Source organism: Petromyzon marinus, chromosome 32, assembly GCF_048934315.1.
Source record: "Petromyzon marinus isolate PM22_M1 ecotype Great Lakes invasive population chromosome 32, UKy_Petmar_22M1.pri1.0, whole genome shotgun sequence".
Classification (NCBI taxonomy): Eukaryota; Metazoa; Chordata; class Hyperoartia; order Petromyzontiformes; family Petromyzontidae; genus Petromyzon; species Petromyzon marinus.
Window position 1 is genome coordinate 11,802,431 of NC_133698.1, and position 19,062 is coordinate 11,821,492.

A 19,062-nucleotide genomic window follows, 5' to 3' on the forward strand; every position below is an offset into this window, starting at 1 on the left:
GAAACCCGTGCACACCAGAGGCTAACACTGAGAAACCTGAAAATGCAATGATGTATTATGCCACCTATTGACCACTTCACGACCCAAGCACAAACGGTCTTCCCTGGCGGTCTCCCATCCCAGTGCTAACGATGCTGAAAACCTTGTTAGATTTCCATGATAGGATGAGTTCAGCATGTTCACAGCGATGTGGTTGTAGTTTGAAAATTAATGCTGCTCTACATATTCCTGGCATTAGTTGGAACTGAGAGTTTGACAGTGTTATCAATGGCAATGGCACTGCTGTATAACAAATGTCGATAATCTTTTCTGTATCAGATGTGCTCTGACATAATTAAGATCCACAGCATTCACATTTCACGAAGAAAATAATATAATTCCGAAATCGTTGAACATTGTGTTAGGCCACTGAAGCAGTAACAATTTAATTAAATATGAAGTAGCCTCTTATTTCTGCTTAATTTACAACCCATGAAGGCTCGAGTAGGTCATATTTCCTATCCAATATCTCTTGCCTGGTTTGAGTGAAATATTTAGAATGCAGCGTCTGGTCGCGTGGATGGAAAGGCATCAATTTCACAGGGTGTATGTCACAATACAATCGTTATTAATTTCAACCCTTCCGTCAATCTGCTCCTGGATGCGTAGTGTTCACAGGACAATCTGTTATTGTGTCACCATTTTAATCATTGCTACATATTAACAGTGCCCAAGTAGGTATGGGCAGGACACATTGCTAGGAGCGATGAAGGCTGATGGGGGGAAACTGGTGACTAGATGGCAGCCAGGGAAAAGGTCACGCCTAAGAGGATAGTCACTGAAGCGAAGCGATGAGATTCACTGATGTGCAGTAGTGTGCTGGACTGTTGGCTCATGTACAGTACGTACGCATGCTGAACATCTTTCGCACCGTATGTAGCAAACCATGCTAATCAGAGGTGTGGAGGAAGGACACCAAAGTAAAACACGAAAATCAGTCCCTTTAAGAAAATTAGTTTTCAACCTAGATATAAAAGTGCACAGCTCCAGTGGCTCTCTAATATTGGAAGAAAGAGCATTCAATACAGGCCGCAGAAGCGCATCTAGTGATTGGTGACGATGTGAGGAAGCCTTCATCCAGCAGTGGATGGAACATGGCCGGTGATGAGCATAATGCTGATCCACGGGTAAGCATGTCGATTATCAGGAGATAATATCACAGGTGGACATGGATAATCGGATCTGCCAGTAGTTCACCAGATGTCGATGGGGATCAGAGGGGGTTTCCCTCTCATTAACGTACAGACCACGGCTAATGCATCACAATATTTCCCAATGTGTAACAAAAATAAAGAAAAGCACAAGGTGAAAAACTCGCCAAGAGCTTGAGAAGGCCCTCAATTCCCATAGAGATGTTGGAGCTGTCAGATAACGTGTCTCCTGTATAACAACATCATTCCATGATGATCCATTTTCATGGGAAACAACATCCATTTTTTTACATTTAGGGAAAAGAAAAAACTATTTCGTTCAATTGTTCGACTAAACTATTTGTGTAAAACCGGGTAATTGTGGTCTACTTAGCAAAACGTCACAATGTATAATCCACCTCACGTAGGTCCCGAAGTTTATTTCTTAATCAGAAACCAAATATTTATTTATCCTGGAGAAATCCGATGAGCCGTGAAGCTCTTTTTTCACAGATGTCCAGGAGTGGTGGGTCAGAAGGTTACGACAGAAATACAACGCAAAAAAAACCGATAGGAGTGAAAAAGTATGGGAAAGGTAAACAAATCACTGAAATAAATAAATACGTATACATTCTAATTGCGGAAGTACACCAATTCTCAAGCTTAGGCAAGGCAGCAAAACAGCACAGCAAGTACAGTCCCAGACCACACCAAGACAACACGCAGCCCCTCAATTTAACTGGACATTTCATTCATAGACAGCTGAGTTCAAACTCTATTGGCTCGCGTAGAACGAGATAGCGGAGAACAGATCTATAGCTAATATATCTCTACAGATGTCTAAGACAAGTTGTGAGATAAGTGAATACCTTTTAGGAGTTGTTACACAATTTCTTTCATGCTCTATTGGGTTAAAAAAGCCATTTTTCCACTTAAGCCTGCTCGTCATTTATTAGATGACAAATTGTCAACACTTGAACTTCAGTGGTAAAAAAAAACCTCTCAGCCTGCTTTTTCGCCTTTGTAAGAGTGTTCTTTTTTTCTTCCATAAGGTGTTGCTTCTATATTTACTCAATTGCTACCGACGAATTTTGCACAATGGCCAGCTTGCTCTGGGTTTGTACAATGCGCCATCAATTGCAACGCGCGCCAAGCGGGGATACAAACGTTTGGACTCGGGATAGTTTGTTTCGTTTTTTGCTGGTTGGCTTCTGTAGCTGCAGCGGCAGAAGACAAATAATGCGGGCGGCGGTGAGATAGTTCAATGTAGCATTAATAACCACGCACTGCTTATTGTGAGTGCGACACATTAAGACACTTTGTTAAGGTGGGCAGATAAAAGCTGGACATTTTCATTCATTAAATACTGCAACGGTATGCGTGTAAAAGTACAGAATTAGCATTAACACCTAGGCTTTCGCGACAAAGTGTTAGTCACAATCAAGGTTGTTGGGTTAGATCGCATAAGGAGAAACGTTTCGTAACCCTCCCCCACCCGACACAGCCAGCAAGGCTTGCCACGTAAACAAAACGCGCCAATTAGTTACTACTTCAGCCCACCGGTGTGTTGGAGAATAAATCTACAATTGGCGCGTTTTGTTTATTTCACAAACCTTACTGGCCGTGTCGGGTGGTAAAAAGTTACGACACGTTAATACTTAAGCGATCTAACCCAAAACCTTTATTATGAAGACTTGGTAATGTTATCTCTGATCCCTAACACTAAAGTAAATGACAATGATAATTTAATTAACAGAGGATAGATTTCAAATTAAATAAACATATTTGCAGATTTGTATTTTTCCTTCTTTTTTTATAATTTACAAGTTGTTCCATTTATTATGTAATCATATAATGCAGATTGTCATGGAATATTTTGTTCATTTCGAGATTCACTCTAATTTCATTGCCCTATATTTCTGCTTGAAAATTACTCATAATTACAACTGGTAATTATTATCAATGCCATGCTACAATGTGAATAAGCATTTAAATTGTCAAATAAATTCCAATAATAAATCACTATGAATGTACCCAATCCATGTACTGCTAAACAGATACTTAAGAACTACTATTCCCACACTCTTAATTATAATATGCTAACTTATGACTCAGACAAGGTAAATTAGCAGGAGGGAATAATCATTATATGATATATTTTTTAGTAATCTTTTCTTGGCAATTAAATGCCAATCAGCTTGAAAGGCGAACAGACAAATTACCTGTCAGGCCTCCCACTGCCATCACTGCCTGCACAATTATTTTAAAGCAGGGCAGTGGATGTCTCACAATGCCCAGGTAGGCAACGGTCAACGACGCGTTTGTTACAAAACGCTGTTTTCTAAGGAGCCGATTGTTTTATTCCAACATCACATTCAGCGATGTTGCAATGCATCACCATCATTATTATAAGATTACTTTATGGTCGACTCTATGATGGCATTCGCACGTGGAAGCCACTGTGTGCCTATGCCACATATGAAATGAAGAACAGGAACATTAAATGCAAATATATATTTTTCAGTTTTCACAACGACACGTGTCAATGATATTTAAATTGTTCCTCATCATCAGCCACGGTCCCATTCATAATTAATTTTTGGGTCAGGTCACCTAATCATTTTTGCCAAATTTGTGTCAAGAAGACCTTCCACCACCCAACATAGCCAAATAAAATATTTAATTGTCATGTGCACAAGTGTTGAATACCGCCCACCCTCACTCAACAATGAAGAGCAATTACCTCAATGAAGAGCAATTCTCAACCAAATTTAGCAATTAGATACGACGGTTCACATGAAACGACGCCAAGCATCTTCTTCAGAAAAAAAATCCATTAAGTCAGAATAAAATCTACTGCCTAGATCTTGTCCAGAAGATGCGTGGTGTAGTTGCAAATGAAAGGTAGTTTTTTTAATTGGATTTCTCTTAAACTCACGAGTGAGCTGGAGCTCTAATAACTGGCGCGTTCAAGGCGTGCACTGTAAACGTGACAATGTGTGCGGCTGTGTCGGGTGGAGGAGATTCCTACGACACGCATTTGGCCTCATCGGCTACGTGGCCAAACCCAACAATATATGTTTTGAATCATAACGTATGAGCTACGTTGTTAAGGAGTCAGCCGCAGTCTCTCCATACTTATTGAAGGCCTTCCTATCCCGAGTAACTGGAGCCACTCGATTCCTTTCCCAGGAATCACAGCACTGGGAATTTATTTGGCGAAGAGCGAACGCTGGAATGAGGGTGGCCTGCTGAAGAGGCACCTCAGGTGCCTCAACTGTTGCTGCTTTCGCATCATCATCATCAGCAGCAGCAGCAGTAGCCGTGATCTCTCCACTGCTGAATGAAGCCCTCAGCACGTTGTCGCCATCAATCGTGATCCTGAGATGCCACAATCCGTCTCACTCATGCAGAGGAGCTGTTCTCATACCTCCATGCTCTAGGTCGGTCGTCCTCTGGGCTGCTCTTTCTCTCCTTTGGCTGCCAGTCCGTCATCAGTATTGTCCATGAGCAACCATCACTTCTCACCATAATGCGGCCATTAGCAATCAGATGTTTCCGATTTGCATTTTGTTCTTGATGAGTGGAATTCCAAGTGGGCATCCTGAAATGTTCAGCTTGTTATGTTTTTTTTTTTATAAAGCTAGCGGTGTGCATGGGATAAATAGCGGTGTGCATGGGATACATAGCGGTGTGCATGGGATAAAAACTCATATTTTTCCACACACAATGGGGGTTTTCTTTTTTTTTCATTATCAAATTCAGCCCTAAAATTTTGTTTTCCATCTCGCTCTTGCTACCCTTTTTTATTTGGTCATTTTGATCTTGATCTGCTGAATAACTTGCTCTTGGCACACATACACAGCTGTCCTTTCCAATGGTGTCTCTGCAACAAAATACGAGATTTCTAAGCAGCCTCGTTTGAAATATATAATACATTTATGCAAAGCTTTTCTTTCCCCAACCGACATGCTAATTAACATTGCCCTACCCCCCTCCTACACAGAGGGGGCAAACACACGGCACCATCAGCCAACAATAATTGCTCTTTCCTCCTTGGAATAAAACAACCCTCCAAATCGTGGATATCAAAGCGCATCGGCACCGCACTCAACAAATGCACCATCAAATGGTTCCGAGGTGAGGAAAGTGCTTGATCGCGACGCCTGTTCGATCTACTCGCGCCACCGTCGTGAGAATGAGGTAACAAAGTGCGACTACGACACCTCACTCTAGAAATACGAGACGCAGCCTTCCACCACCAACCGCCTTGCCCCTCACTACGTAACCCGCACCTCCTTCAACCAGCATCCCCAATGTCTTCAAAGCTGGGCCCAGTACTATGGAGGCACTCAAACCGAGGACGCGAGGTAAAATATGGCGGTGAACGTGGTTGCCCCAAGCACAGGTCAGTAAGACAAGCGATGACGCGATTCTCAAGAAAGCGTTCCAGCCTAACCATCGACCTAACGCGTGAGATGAGAATAAAAACATCGTGCATGACGAGTGAAAGCTGTTTGTGTGTCACGTTTTTGTTGATCGCAAAACGCCTATAAACGACTCAGGACAAAACAATGATTGGATATTTTCAACAATCTTATCATTTTCAGGAGTCACGTGTAGTCCGTCATACATGTGTGTTTGTGTTTTCGCTCCCCTATTACAATGGTAACCTTTCTGCCAGGTCTAGTTACGGAGACACTGGAATCTGTATTCCACAGTGGATTCTCCAAGGACAGCAGCACATCTTTGATGGTTGAAGAGCAGTGAAACGAGAGACTCACAAGATTAGCTCCCAACATCTTTGTTTTATCCACACACCACCCTGCAATCTCTGGATACATGAAGTAGTGATTGCTGCAGTGTATCTCCAACACTACTTTTATACCCTTAAAGCAATTGCACGGCAACATTAAATACAGCTACTTTGTTAGGGGTTTGCAGTAATCATTGACTGGTCTGAGACACACTCACTGCACATAAAACCTCAATTCTCTCTTGAGTGATAACTCAGAAATAAAAATGTGCTGGCTTAGTGCTGTGATGTTAGATGCAGCTCCATAAAAAAAAAAAACCCAGGCCCATCTCGAACTCCTCGGCGCACACAATCCTGATCTGTGTACACGAGCAATCACATAGGCTAGCAAGCCCAATTTTTTAGCGTTTTATCATTATGATGTGAGTGATGTTGAAAGATGAAACAAACTGATTATTTTCCATTATTTTCGTCTCCCCCCTCCTCTTTTCCGAACATAGATGGACTCGTCCATCTGAATAACTGGCAAATCGCTCTCCGTGGTGCTAACGTTAAAAATAACCGCCACTTTTTTCAAAATTTCTTGCTGTGGTTTTCACACCTGATGACGATTGCTTGTGTTGCAGTCGAAACGTCGTGAGAATTTTATTGTTTTATATTTTTATTATTTTATTGTTTCCCTTCTACGTGACTTTACCGAAAGAACCAAGAATAAAAAACTGATTATTGTTTCAACTGAAGGGATGCATTGAACTGAAGGTGAATTTAATTTCAAGCCATGCAAATTGTTTTTTTTGCAGGTCTGACTAAGAGAGACAGAGGTCTGTGTGGCATCTCTCAAGTTGATGGATCTTGATCTTGTTTGTGTCAGGAACATTCCCCTGTGGGTCTGGTCAGCCGTTATTGCCCCAACACTTTGACCTCTGCATGCAAACAACTCCCACGCGCAGACACAAGCCTACAGGCACACGCGTGCGCACACACACGCGCATGCACCTTCGTCCATATGGGCACGTGAATGCCAAGATGCTGACCAATATCTCACTTTTTGTGTTATATACTTTTGGGGCAAGTGCTTTTATGGCCAACTCCTATGAAAGGCCGACACAAACGCACAATCACTGCGTAACTGAACATGCTTAATGTATAGAGGAAGACCTCAAAGAGCCTCACAAATACTCATTTACAGGAGGATCCCGTATTGGGATATTTGGTTAATTCCAATCATGTTTTGCATGCGACAGGAAACTGCGGAGTACCTGGGGAAAAAAAACCCCCACACACACAAGAGGTGTGACACTTGAGGCTCTGCACAGATTGGCTCAGTAATCCACTGTTCGACTGCTATCTCCTGACCACCTCGCAGCCAACGTCTTCCATCAACGAAATCACGATGAGATGGGTTTTTTTTTCAGAGCGTATCTGGTCACCGTGAATGCGAGTGGTGTGGCCCGATGTTGCTTTTTTTTGCGCCATGCTCATGCTTATTTTCTCGAAGTCTTTTTAAGCCGTGTTAATGCAAGGGAGGCCACAAAGTCAAGTTCACGTAAGGATATAAATCCAACGCGCCACGCCAAGCCATGAATCGAACTCGCCTCCAAAGAACCGTATCGAGTGCGAACGAACCACGGAGTCTGTATATGGCGGTTCGTAAGCACGTTGAACTTCTTTCGCACCGTACATAGCCAACAGTGATAATCGGAGATGCACAAAAATCCACGCGACCACGGGTAGAGAGGGGACATGCAACCTCCAAATATACAGCAGGCGTCCGGGTCGGGATCGCATCCCCCTGACCTCCTGCATCTCAAGCGAGACAGTTAACGTCTCAGCACGGTGGCACCCCCTCTAACGCACACGTGGTACGCAATGCGCGTTCACGATCGTTCCCAGCCCTGCGCATCGACGCAATCAGCGCGAGCGAAGGAGCGAGCCGCCATCTGAGGGGAGACCGCCCATGCTGCCCCTGTTCTGAACCATGGTCACGTGAACACAGAGACCCTCTTTCAGACGAGTGCTGCCCCTTCTTCCACCCACGCCCATTCACACAAACACAACCCCCCCCCCCATAAACTGTTTCGAGCAAGTGCGTTCAGCAAGCTCCTATTAAAGCCTGCACGGCACTTGAGTTGGGTGGTGTGGCCAGCCCCATGCCCGGCCACCGTCATCTCGTGAGTGCCGAATTTGTCTCTACGCGCACCAATGCAAGTCATGTGAAGAGAATGAAACTTAGGACTCTGGGTTAATGGCATAGTGCGGGAATAATTGTGCAATCACTCCACCCACACACATACAGAGACAAAGATCGCCCCCTATAGCCTTGAACAGAATGTTGGGGCAACTGCTGTTAGCTAGCATCTATGACGGCCAACACAGCACACAACGGGGTGGGTGATTAGCACCACGCCCGGATGCCTTTGTTTCCCTCATGCTGTTTATTTAGACACTGCACCAGGCTGGGTCGACCTAGGGGAGGCCCAAGACCACTGCACTAACACTAGACACATACCCACAAATACGCGCACACACAGATGCGACTACAACGGACTTTCGTGTAAAATCCTTATGCTGGACGGCAATCAATTTCCCGCCCGCCTGGATGCCTCACCAGCCATCTGCTTTGTCTGCCATGCCCCTTCGAGCACTTTGGTCTATGCCCAAGCTTCCATCTGCCTCCTCCATCTGGGCACCGATAATGGGCTCACTTTCGACGAAACCCAGACACCCAGAGCATCAGGGAGGCATCTTCGGAGATAATCTCGCCGTTAATCTGCGACGGACGAAACCCTAAACTAAGCATCGGCTAAGGCTCCGGTCGGTAAACAATGAGGGTGGCACTAGGAATGTGCCCGACCCTCTGGTGGTCGGGCACGCTATCTCGAATGGGAAATCCTAGCGGTTGATCAATACTTGCTCTGTTGCAAAAAAAAAGTCAACGGCGACCTTGCTCGAATAGAACATCTATTATAGGGCAGGAATTCCGAGGAGGTGGAGTCAAACGCGTGGCTCGGATCCAAGACACGAAACAGGGCCCAGGGCCATCCTTGCAGGGCCGCTGTTGGCTGTCCCCCGGTGGACATGCGCTCGACGACTTTCACAGATAGCAGATAAATAAAAGAGGAGGGGGCGTCAACCTTGGTACATCTTTGGGTGAACGAACATGGTTGTGACTTGTGCAGTGTTTTTGTTTTACCCCCCCTCCCCCATCGACAAAATCGCGCCGTAAAGTGGCAGCAAAACTTAAAAAAAGATCGGATTTAGCAAACAACAATAATTGGTTTGCTCATTTAACACTAAATTCTCACTATATGTGAAAAAAGACTTCGACAATATATGTACAGTACATGTACCTCTGTCAATCCACTGACGGATGAGAGCCTCCCGACACCGTGCATGGTCGTGGGGGTTATTTGAACATACTTCACCAAATCTGTCAGTGTGGGTTTGGTGCAGGCAGGCGCATTGACATAGCAGCATAGAAGTACAATCGAAGGGATGTTGCTGCGCTGCCCACTGTGTAGCCCTACATCCTATAACATCTGCCATGTATGGTGGTCGCCCATCCATGCACCGAGTAGGCTCATCCCTGCTTCGCTTCCATCACCTTACGGAGGTCGGACACATTTTTGGTGATATGATCAGAAGCCAACGTTGCCACATTATTGTAGAAATTAAACGTTGGGACTGTCGATAAACTACACTTGCTGAATATCTACGGCGTTATCCTACGCTATAATTATAGTTGTGACTCAGCGCATGCAAATACATCTCTGTGGATGGAAAAATTAGCAAGGATGCGGATGCATTCAGCTTAACTTTTACATTTGCAGACTGCACTCTGGATGCTCTTAGCCACCACTTTAAATAATTCGCTGAGAAATTTATGCGCTCAACGTCAATTGCTCAAGAAGACTTGACAGACGTCATGGCACAGAGATACGGCCTCGGAAGACGGATACTTTGTTTTAACGGGCAGCGTTAAGACATTATGTTCATAAATTAGCGGGTGTGCCGGATGTAGTTTTCTCAAGTCCTCGCTTGACCCGGAGTCACCCCAAAATACGCCCCCGCACAGACGCTAAAAACATTACATCTGAACCCTGTGACCATGCCACAAATACCTCACGCGGGCAGCTGCAGCAGCTGCAGCCTTTAGGGCTCAAATATTTCATGGCATGCGGTAGCAGCCGAATTTGCAGGAGGGAAAAAAAACCGAATAAGGTTTAAGCCATGGTACAGGTTTGACAGCCCGTCGCAGGAGATTCACTGTCGCTTCCCGCCCAAAGCCCAAGAAGCCACAGCACTCGCCCCTCTTCTCGCATCTCATTCCCAAGGGAACAACGAGCTAAGCCTGTAACAGGGTCAGTTTCTGCGTGATTAACGCAGCTGCATACGGCAGCAGCGCAGACGCACGCTTGGCTCATCCGCAACTGGGGCGGTGGCTGGGGAAGGCGTAGCCCGGGGCAGCAGAGAGGGCGTGGCCGGGGCAGCAGAGAGGGCGTGGCCGGGGCAGCAGAGAGGGCGTGGCCGGGGCAGCGCTGCCCCCCACCTCCCCTCCCCCCACCTTTTCTGCCGTGCCCCCCCCCACACCCTCCTTAAGCTGAGCGGAGCAACACACTCGGTAGGCCCCTTCGTCGACTTCTCGTCCATCGAAATAAGGTGCCACCCCGAGCTCCCTCGCGAGTGCGCAACACCCCCCCCCCACACTCCACCTCCTCCATGGTTTAATAAATCCCTGGATATGCCACCGACCCGCAACGTCGATTCTCCCGCCCGCATGCGTAACCCAGAGACACATCTGGCCGCGTCCGCGGAGAGAGATGCCATTAATGAGTGACAGCGACAGCCCTTGGGAGGGCTCCTCTTACAGCGCCATGACCCACACACACACCCCCCTCCGACAGACCGGCTCCCTCCCCAAAGCCTCCCAAAGCCTCCCTCCCTCCCCAAAGCCTCCCTCCCTACCGCCACCACCCGTCCAGCCGTCTTTGTCTGCCTTGACTAACGGCCAGAGTCGGCTCGCTCATCCATCTATGATGTGCGCCCGTGTCAATAATGGACGCCGCTGTCCCCACCATCAGTAACGTGGGCGCCCCCTGACAGCCGTATCTGTTGCTCCCATATTTATTGTTTCTGCCGCACTAATGGTCCATCTGCTATTTCACGTTTGGCCAAATTTATTTATTTCAATCTGCAATCAGATTTACTGCGCGTGCTGCGCGCCGCCAGTTTATTAATAAGCGCGCACGTTTGCCGATGCGCGTCCTTAAAATAAACAAGATGGGCTCTGTGAATGTCGGGGATTTATTTTATTTTATTTATTCTTCCCCTCCTCCTCCGTGGTTGCACGGAGTGGCAGCCTTCGTCTAGCCGTGCCCGCCAGGCAATCGAGCGGCCTCTGGTTTGCCAGCCAGCCGCGCTCGCTGCGAAGCTTCACGAACTCGTTAAGCCCCGAAATCTCTCAGAATAGTCCGCAGCTTCCTTTAACATCGAAGTAAGCGCGGGCGGAAGCTCGCAACCACTCTCCGTACGCGTGCCCCCGACTCGCATCGGGCTCTTGGAACGCTCGCTCGCAGATTATAAAGGCCATGTTAAAGTCGACAGGTGTAAACTTACGGCTCAGTCGGGTTTATCCGATTTCTGCTGTCGTGCCCATCAGCAGGTGGAATTCGCGTCAATCGGCGTCCTTTGTTTCACCTCCTCAGAGCTCATTGGGATTCGTGATCTCCCTGGGCAAGGTGCACTCGGGTGATGGCGATCGCGTAAGATTTGTTTTAATACCACTTTATTTAGTCGTGGTTGGATTTTAATCTGCGAATAGGCCTAGAATGCAATGATCCACTCTGTCGAATCATCTTACGAAATATGTAATAACCCCTTTACAGCAGGTGGCATACTTTGACAAGGCACCTCATATTTACCTTAGTAACTGAACACATGTAACATTAAAGACTCCACACAAACCTGGCATGCGTGCAAGTACATTGGCCGCATGAGTTATCCAGCTGTCAAGACATGGTCAAAATATGGCAAAATAGACGATATCATTTTCTACATGACGACGCTGGAAATTGTCATTGGCTCAAGTGTGTGTTCCTTTTTACAAAAATACCAATGCCTTCTGCTTCGCTGACTCGCCTTCCAAATTATGTTGACAAGCGCTAATTGGATCTAATAGCCTTCATAGAGACCAGGATACCAAGTTGCATCATTTGGCCTTGCGCACGAACACGCGCGCGCGCGCACACAAGGCCAGCCAAAACCCGCCCCTAATTAATGCTTCAAATTTAAACTTGGGAGTTGTACAAGTTAGATGTTTGTCCCATTAAGCAAAAAAATTACACAGTAGATACAAGCCGAGGCCGTTTGTCATTTCCACGCACCTCCAATTAGCATGGCTGGCTACGTACGGTGCGAAAGAAGTTAAATAAATATACGTATATTTAGTTTACTTTTGTGTACAGTACTAGCTACACAGGGTCAATACAGTGTAACGGCAAGGCCGTAATTATTTAATTTTCACGTCAACTGTCACAAATGCTTATAAATATTTCAGCGTCAATAGAGCATCATTGATCACCCACACCCACACATTTTAAGTGGCGAATCTGATGCAAGTTTAATGAAGTGTTCTAGCCCTTTCACACGCACAACACTGTGGATGTGTCTTGATTTTAATAGGCAATTTTTTTCTGTCCCTGGTGCCTTTTACTCGCTCGCTTTTTGGTAAAGGAACAATTATAACTGGATTCATCATATTTATCATTCTGCTTACAAATAAATGAAACGGTGGTATTGCGATTTAGCAAATATTTATTCTGGAAACAATGGCATATTATGAAACTGTTATTGTCAGGAATGTGCAGTGAGCAGGAGAAAGTCATTCGATTCAGATTTGTTTAATCAAATTCAGTTCCTAAAAAAACCGGTTTCTTTTAAAGATTAATTGGCCTCTCACGTTCAAAACCCCACAAAAACGTCTATGGAAACATGCCAATAGGCTCAGAGGAAAAGTGCACGAATAAAAGTCAAACATTTTTTTGTAGGGATGCTGATATATTGTGACGCTTAGTCATTTCTGACTGACAATTTTAAAATATTAATCAAGGATTACAAAAAAAAATCCTGACCCATGGTAGTTCGAGTCTTTAATTGTTAAAAAAAAATTGTAATGTTTAACTCTGGCTTTTTTGACAAATTAATGCACAAGGAAAGCTGACACCACCCTTGCATAGTACAAGCAAGTAAAAGCCCATTATATGCCCTCAGCCTGTACCTCTCTTATGAATAACAGATGTTTCATTTTTCCCTCGCAAAAAAAAATAATTCACGCACAGCTTCACGCGCAGTGCAAGGACAATGACATTTACAGTGTAAAATGTTATACACGTATTTAAATGTTGAATTAGGTGGCATGTACGACGTCTTGCTCTGACTGGTACTAACGCAAGTATCACCAGAGACCCCGAGAATGACTCACTGGCGACGCATGCGGCATGTCTTGTTCCTCTCGCGTGTCAAGCCCTTCCCAACACCCACACCTATTTTGTATTCCTGCCATCCAACTTTTATAGCCATAAACCACAGCCGCTGCCCTCCCTTCCCCCTCCACCCACCTCGTTCCTGACCCCACCTCTCCCCTTTCTGCTCACGCCGCCTTCACCCACCCCCAATGCCCCCCCTCCCCCGCCGCCACAATTTGACCCACTACACCCAACCCCCCCCCAAGTGCTATAGACCGCCCGCCGCCGCCGCCCCCCCCCCATCTGAACAATAAGAGCCCGATGAGGCAAAAGCCTCCTGATCGTGCTTTGTTACCTACCGCCAGCTCCTTCACCCGGTTGAGGGTGCGGGAAACCTTTTCTGTTGGGTGTTGTTAGGTGTGCGGTACCGCTCCCCACGCAGGAGGGAGAGGCATGCTCGCTCCGAGCGCCTTACACGCGTTAAAACTCACTCCCCGTGCATGCCAAATGATGTACGTGCCCGTACGTTGAATTTCTTTCGCACCGTACGTGGCCAACCGTGCCAAGTCGGAGGTGTGCGGTGAGTGGGGGTGGTAACAAACGGAGTGTCGCTGCTATCTTGAAGACAAATCTTGAGACTCGTTTTGTTTTAATCCACCACCGGTTTTAGCCAGAATGATGCGATGATGTTTGTCTCTGTGATACTGATTTTATACGGTTAGCTTTTTTTCCTCTGCACCGCACGTCATTTTTGTTTCATGTTTCCTGCAGCAGTGTCTCAAGATCTGCTCCAGAAGGTGTACGCAGCAATGTGATAATGAATATCGTCGAGGCTAGATGCACGGAGTTAAAATGGAAACAGAAGACACGTGCATCTTGTTAATTTTGTGAGGGAAAAAAAAATCTGAAAAAAATCCACTTTTTTCTATAAAGGGCAATGCTTAACCATTTTCTTTAAAGCTTCCTCAAAACAAGCTTTTACGGGTTTTTTCCTTCTCTTACCCATTATGCCCATTAGCTCAATTGGGTGTATAAATCTTCACTGTTGATAGCACGCTGAGCTTATTGCTTATAAACTACCCCCTCCCCCCCCCTTTACATTCTAGACGGAAGAACTTAACAAAGTCGTGGCTGGAAGATGACAATGGGTGACACACACACACACTCGAAGCTGATTAAAACGGGACAGAAAGAACATTATTTTTTGTTATTATAATTATCAAGTTGAAGCTGTGCAATTTTTGTTTGTTTTAAATCGCGTTATTATATTTAGCTTTTTGCTCTCTCACGAGTAAACACGTTGATCGACAAAAAGGTTGGCGAACGAGACATTGCACAGCCTGCCGGCGTGATGGGCGCGCGAACGGTGAACGTTCGTTGGCAAAGCCCCGATTTGGGAAGGCGTCTCCATCCGCTCGATGCGTTCGTTCATTGTTTTCCCGTCGCTGTTTCAAACATATAAATAAATAACGGCACAACCGTAAACCCACCCACCACATTCTCCCACCACTCACTCCTCTTTTCCCGCCTTCTCTCTCCCCCCCCTTCTCCTTTACGCTTCACACACACGCAGAGAGCGAGATAGAGCGAGAGCGCGCAAGCAAGCAAATGTTTTATTTTTAACAGGGGCTACCGAATGTGTTTACCCGACACAAGCAGACAATATTTTAAACGTTTGAGGTTTACAATAGTTATCACCGCTGCTGCTGCTGCTATTGCCCCTTTAACTAGCAACATAAGATTTATATATTTTTTTATTATATCTAGTGTATCCACCTTGATACTAGCTAGCAATGCTCATTTAAAACGATCCGATTTTAATTCAACACCAGCGTGGCGATGACAAACGCATGCGCGTCCTCGAACGAACGACAACGAATTTGATACAAAGACACGGGGCCACAGGGCACGCGCCCTGTGATACACGGGCCAAGGGGTGTTAGTGGAATAAACGTGGGTGAGTATAACGTGCATCTTGTGCGAAGCTGTTGACTGTTATCCCCTCGAAACACACCGGGCTTATTTCTCTCTCCCCCCCCCCCCCCGTTATGTGCCAGGGTTTCCTCCCTCGTGAAGCCGAACGCTAATTATTGGAAATTGGCCAAACACCTCAGACATTTAGTGGAGCCACGCATCCTCCCTCCCCAAGAAAAGAGTCTTGCAGCTTTCCCCGGGTAAAAGGCAAAGGGCATTGTTATCATCATCATCACCGCCACTACCGCTACAAAAGCATGCAATCAAGAGGTTGCAGATCTTCAATTAAAGGCGAGGGTCCACGTGTCGACAAAATCCAATAAGTCGTCCCGTTGCTCCGCTCCAGACCCACACACACACGCGTGCGCTCAGACTGCACGAGTCTGTGTGTCTGTCAGTAGTCGTGCAGTTTCGTGAGGAAGGGCGCTTAAATAGAATGGTTTCATTTCGGCTGTTATTATCGTCACTGTGTGCCGTTGCAGGCTCGCTGCTTGGGCGTATTGATTTCATGAAGACCACTGATGTGGCTTGGATGGGAGTCCAACCCCTTTCCGCCACAACCCCCGCCAAATACCCTGTTGTCACCCCCAACCACCCCTACAACAACAAAAATGACAGCACATCGTACGCATGCACAACCAAAGACAAAGAGCCCCCGTATAGCCTGCTGCTCGCGAGCACCTATGAAGGCCGCCACGACAACCAGAGGGGGTGGGGTGGCCAGCACCACGCCCGACCGCCTTTGTCTCCCCAGTGGTGATGTGTACACACCGCACCAGATACTCATTTGAGGCTGAGACAACCTAGGGGAGGTCCAGGACCGGTTCAGATAATTGTCACTACTGTCGGTGACCGTGAGCGGGAATCGAACTCGGGTCGCCGGGTTCGTAGCGCAGCTCGCTAACCGCTACACTACCACTCCCCACACATTCACTCACAATCACACACACACATTCGCACTCCCTCCACCCCATGTTTTTGCTGTAAGCAAGCACATATAAAGGTCCAGCACTTATTGGCCATAACCACGCCTCGCCGCCTTTGTCTCCCCCCAGTGCTGATGTGTACACCGCAATGAGTACTAATTTAAGGCTGAGTCGATCTAGGGAACTCCCAGGGCTTGGTAGCCGTGGCCGAAGAATTTAACTCAGATTACCGGGGTTTGTAGCGCAGTCCGCTAACCACGGCGCCACCTCTCCCCACAATCACCCATTCACCCAGACACGCACTTAAAATAACACACTGCACATACGATAAGACAAAGATCCCCCGTATAGCCTGAGCAGACGTTTTGGGGCAAGTGCTGTAAGCGTGCACGTATTAAGGTCAGGTGGCCCCGCCCGACCACCTTTGTCTCCCTAGTGGCGATGTTGACACACAGTACCAGATGCTAATTAGAGGCGGAGTCGACCAAGAGGAGCCCCAGGACAGATGACCGGTTCACTGGTGTTGCTGGTCGTGAGCGGGAATTGAACTCGCTTCGCCGGGTTCATAGCGCAGCGCGCTAACCACTGCGCTACCGCTCCCCCCACAATAATACACGGACGCACACACGCGCGCGCATATGATTGCGCGCGCACACACACAGTCGCACACAAAGACAATCACATACGCGCCTCACACACACACTAACACACGCACTAACACACAAACAAAGACAAAGATCCCCCGTATAGCCTTAAATGGGCTGTTGGGGCAAGTGTTGTTAGCGAGCACCTATTATTAAGGCCAGCACGGCACACGAGGGAGTGGGGGGCCAACACCACACCCGGCCGCCTTTGTCTCCCCAGTGGCGGTTTACTACACACCGCACCAGGGACTCATTTAAGTCTGAGTCAACCTAGGTGAGGCCCAGGACGGGTGCAGATAACCGTCACTGCTGTAGGTGGCCGTGAGCGGGAATCGAACTTGGGTCTCGGGGTTCATAACGCAGCAGCTAACCGCTACACTACCGCTCCCCACACACACACAGACGTGCACACTAACACACGCGCATAAACACACGCGCATAAACACACGGACGCACACGCGCACTGACATTCACACCCGCGATCTATAGCGCCCGTACCACACAAAAAATAAAAACCCGATCCCGCTAACAATGCAATGCTCATTTTAACAACGCGTTTTATACGGCGCGTTCGTTCCACTTAAACTGTTCTTTCGGGGTTTTTTGTTTTTATTAAGAAGCGGTAATTTGATCTCGCGTGTGCATAAGTGCAAATGTGAAATTTTCAAATCGGGTTCATTGCTGTTCGCGCTCTCATTATTGTCGTACAGAAATGCATGGCTTATATTAACACATGCGCGCTAAGCCAACGGGCTCGCTAGGTATACCCAAGTCCTACTTTGCATGCCATAATCCTTTGTGCACCCAGCGTCCATCTGTCCAGATTAAATCTGGTCCGACGAGGCTTTTGAGAATACGCGGCCCGCGCTATCTATTCGTACGCACGCTCAATACGAACGCCAGCGATGATTAAAACTTGTGCATGTTGATGGGCATGTGCTGCGTTATACATCTATGGTAATATTATACAAACAGCCGTACCTTGAACGCCGTAAATCAAGAGACCGACCATGGAGAGGATTCGGAACCCCTCCATTTCTGCAGCGGTGGTGGATGTGGAAGATTCCCTCCTTGTCCTCAGCGCTCTTATCTTTGCACGCTGCTGCTGCTGTTATGATTAACACACACAGACGTGAGTGTGTGTAAGCTAGGCGCCGCGTGTGTGTGTGTGTTTCGTTTGTTTGATTTTTTGACTATGTACGTTTAAATGCGCTATCGTCGTGTTATTAATTAAAGCCGCGAAGAAACGAGGGAGGAATGAACGAGCGGACGTATCTATCCCAGGAACCGGCGGAACCTTGCACTCATCCACTCGGCAGGGCGCGATGTGAGGTTGATGCGAACAGCGCACCGAGCGGCGTGCAGAACGAAGCAATGCGCATGTGCTGAGAGACCCCCTCTTCCACTTTCCAAATCCACACGTACGCACGCACACACTCCTCCCTCCCTCCCACCCCCTCCTACCCCCCCCCTACATCAACCTCCCCTTCTCATCCCCCCTCTCCATCGCCTGCCTCCCGACATCCCTGAGCAACCCACACTCATCATTCCCTCCTTCCCTGCCCCTCCCGCCCTTTCTCTCGCTCTTTCTCTATCCCCCCCCCCCCCGTCTGCTACTCTGCATCTACGACGCCAGGACCTTCCCGTCCTCCTTAAAATCATCCCTCCATCCTGAGCAATCATCACCAACCCCCACCCATCCAGCCCTGGCTCGCCCTTCCCCCACTCATCCCCCATCGCTATACAGTCAATCCCCACTCCACACAGCCATCCTCATCACCCCCACCTCACACTCCACATCTACTCACGAACAAAATCACCTTTTGCGTTCCCCACCCCCCTCCTACCCGAGACACCCCCACCCCTGCCCCCCCCCCCAAAAAAAACCCACGGATATAGCTGGGTGAAAGTAGTTCCGTCATTGTGCATGCAGGAATACTCTAGCACCGCTTTACGTAACCCATCACCTCCCTATTCCATTGTCCCAACTCCCCTAGACCTCCCACCGCCCCATCACTCTTCTCCCGATCCAGACCACCCCTCCCCCCACCAAGCACCCGCCCCCCTCTTTCCATCCCTCCCCCAGTATTACACAGGCAATGCACTGCTGCTCCTGATGACACTGGACAA

The 19,062-nt window shown here is 47.4% G+C and overlaps 1 protein-coding gene across 4 annotated transcripts in view; it reads right to left on the bottom strand.

Moving 5' to 3' along the window:
- Positions 1-18,341, bottom strand: part of NCAM1 (neural cell adhesion molecule 1) — a 216,082-nt gene extending 197,741 nt beyond the window's left edge. For 3 of the 4 annotated variants that reach the window (XM_076071289.1, XM_032964618.2, XM_076071288.1), the window contains exon 1: positions 17,914-18,341. In XM_076071289.1, coding sequence (XP_075927404.1) covers positions 17,914-17,968 — 55 coding nt within the window. In that variant the 5' untranslated portion in view covers positions 17,969-18,341. The remainder of the gene's footprint in view (positions 1-17,913) is intronic. The other variant, XM_076071290.1, reaches the window with a different exon arrangement.
- Between the last annotated feature and the right edge of the window lie 721 nt (positions 18,342-19,062).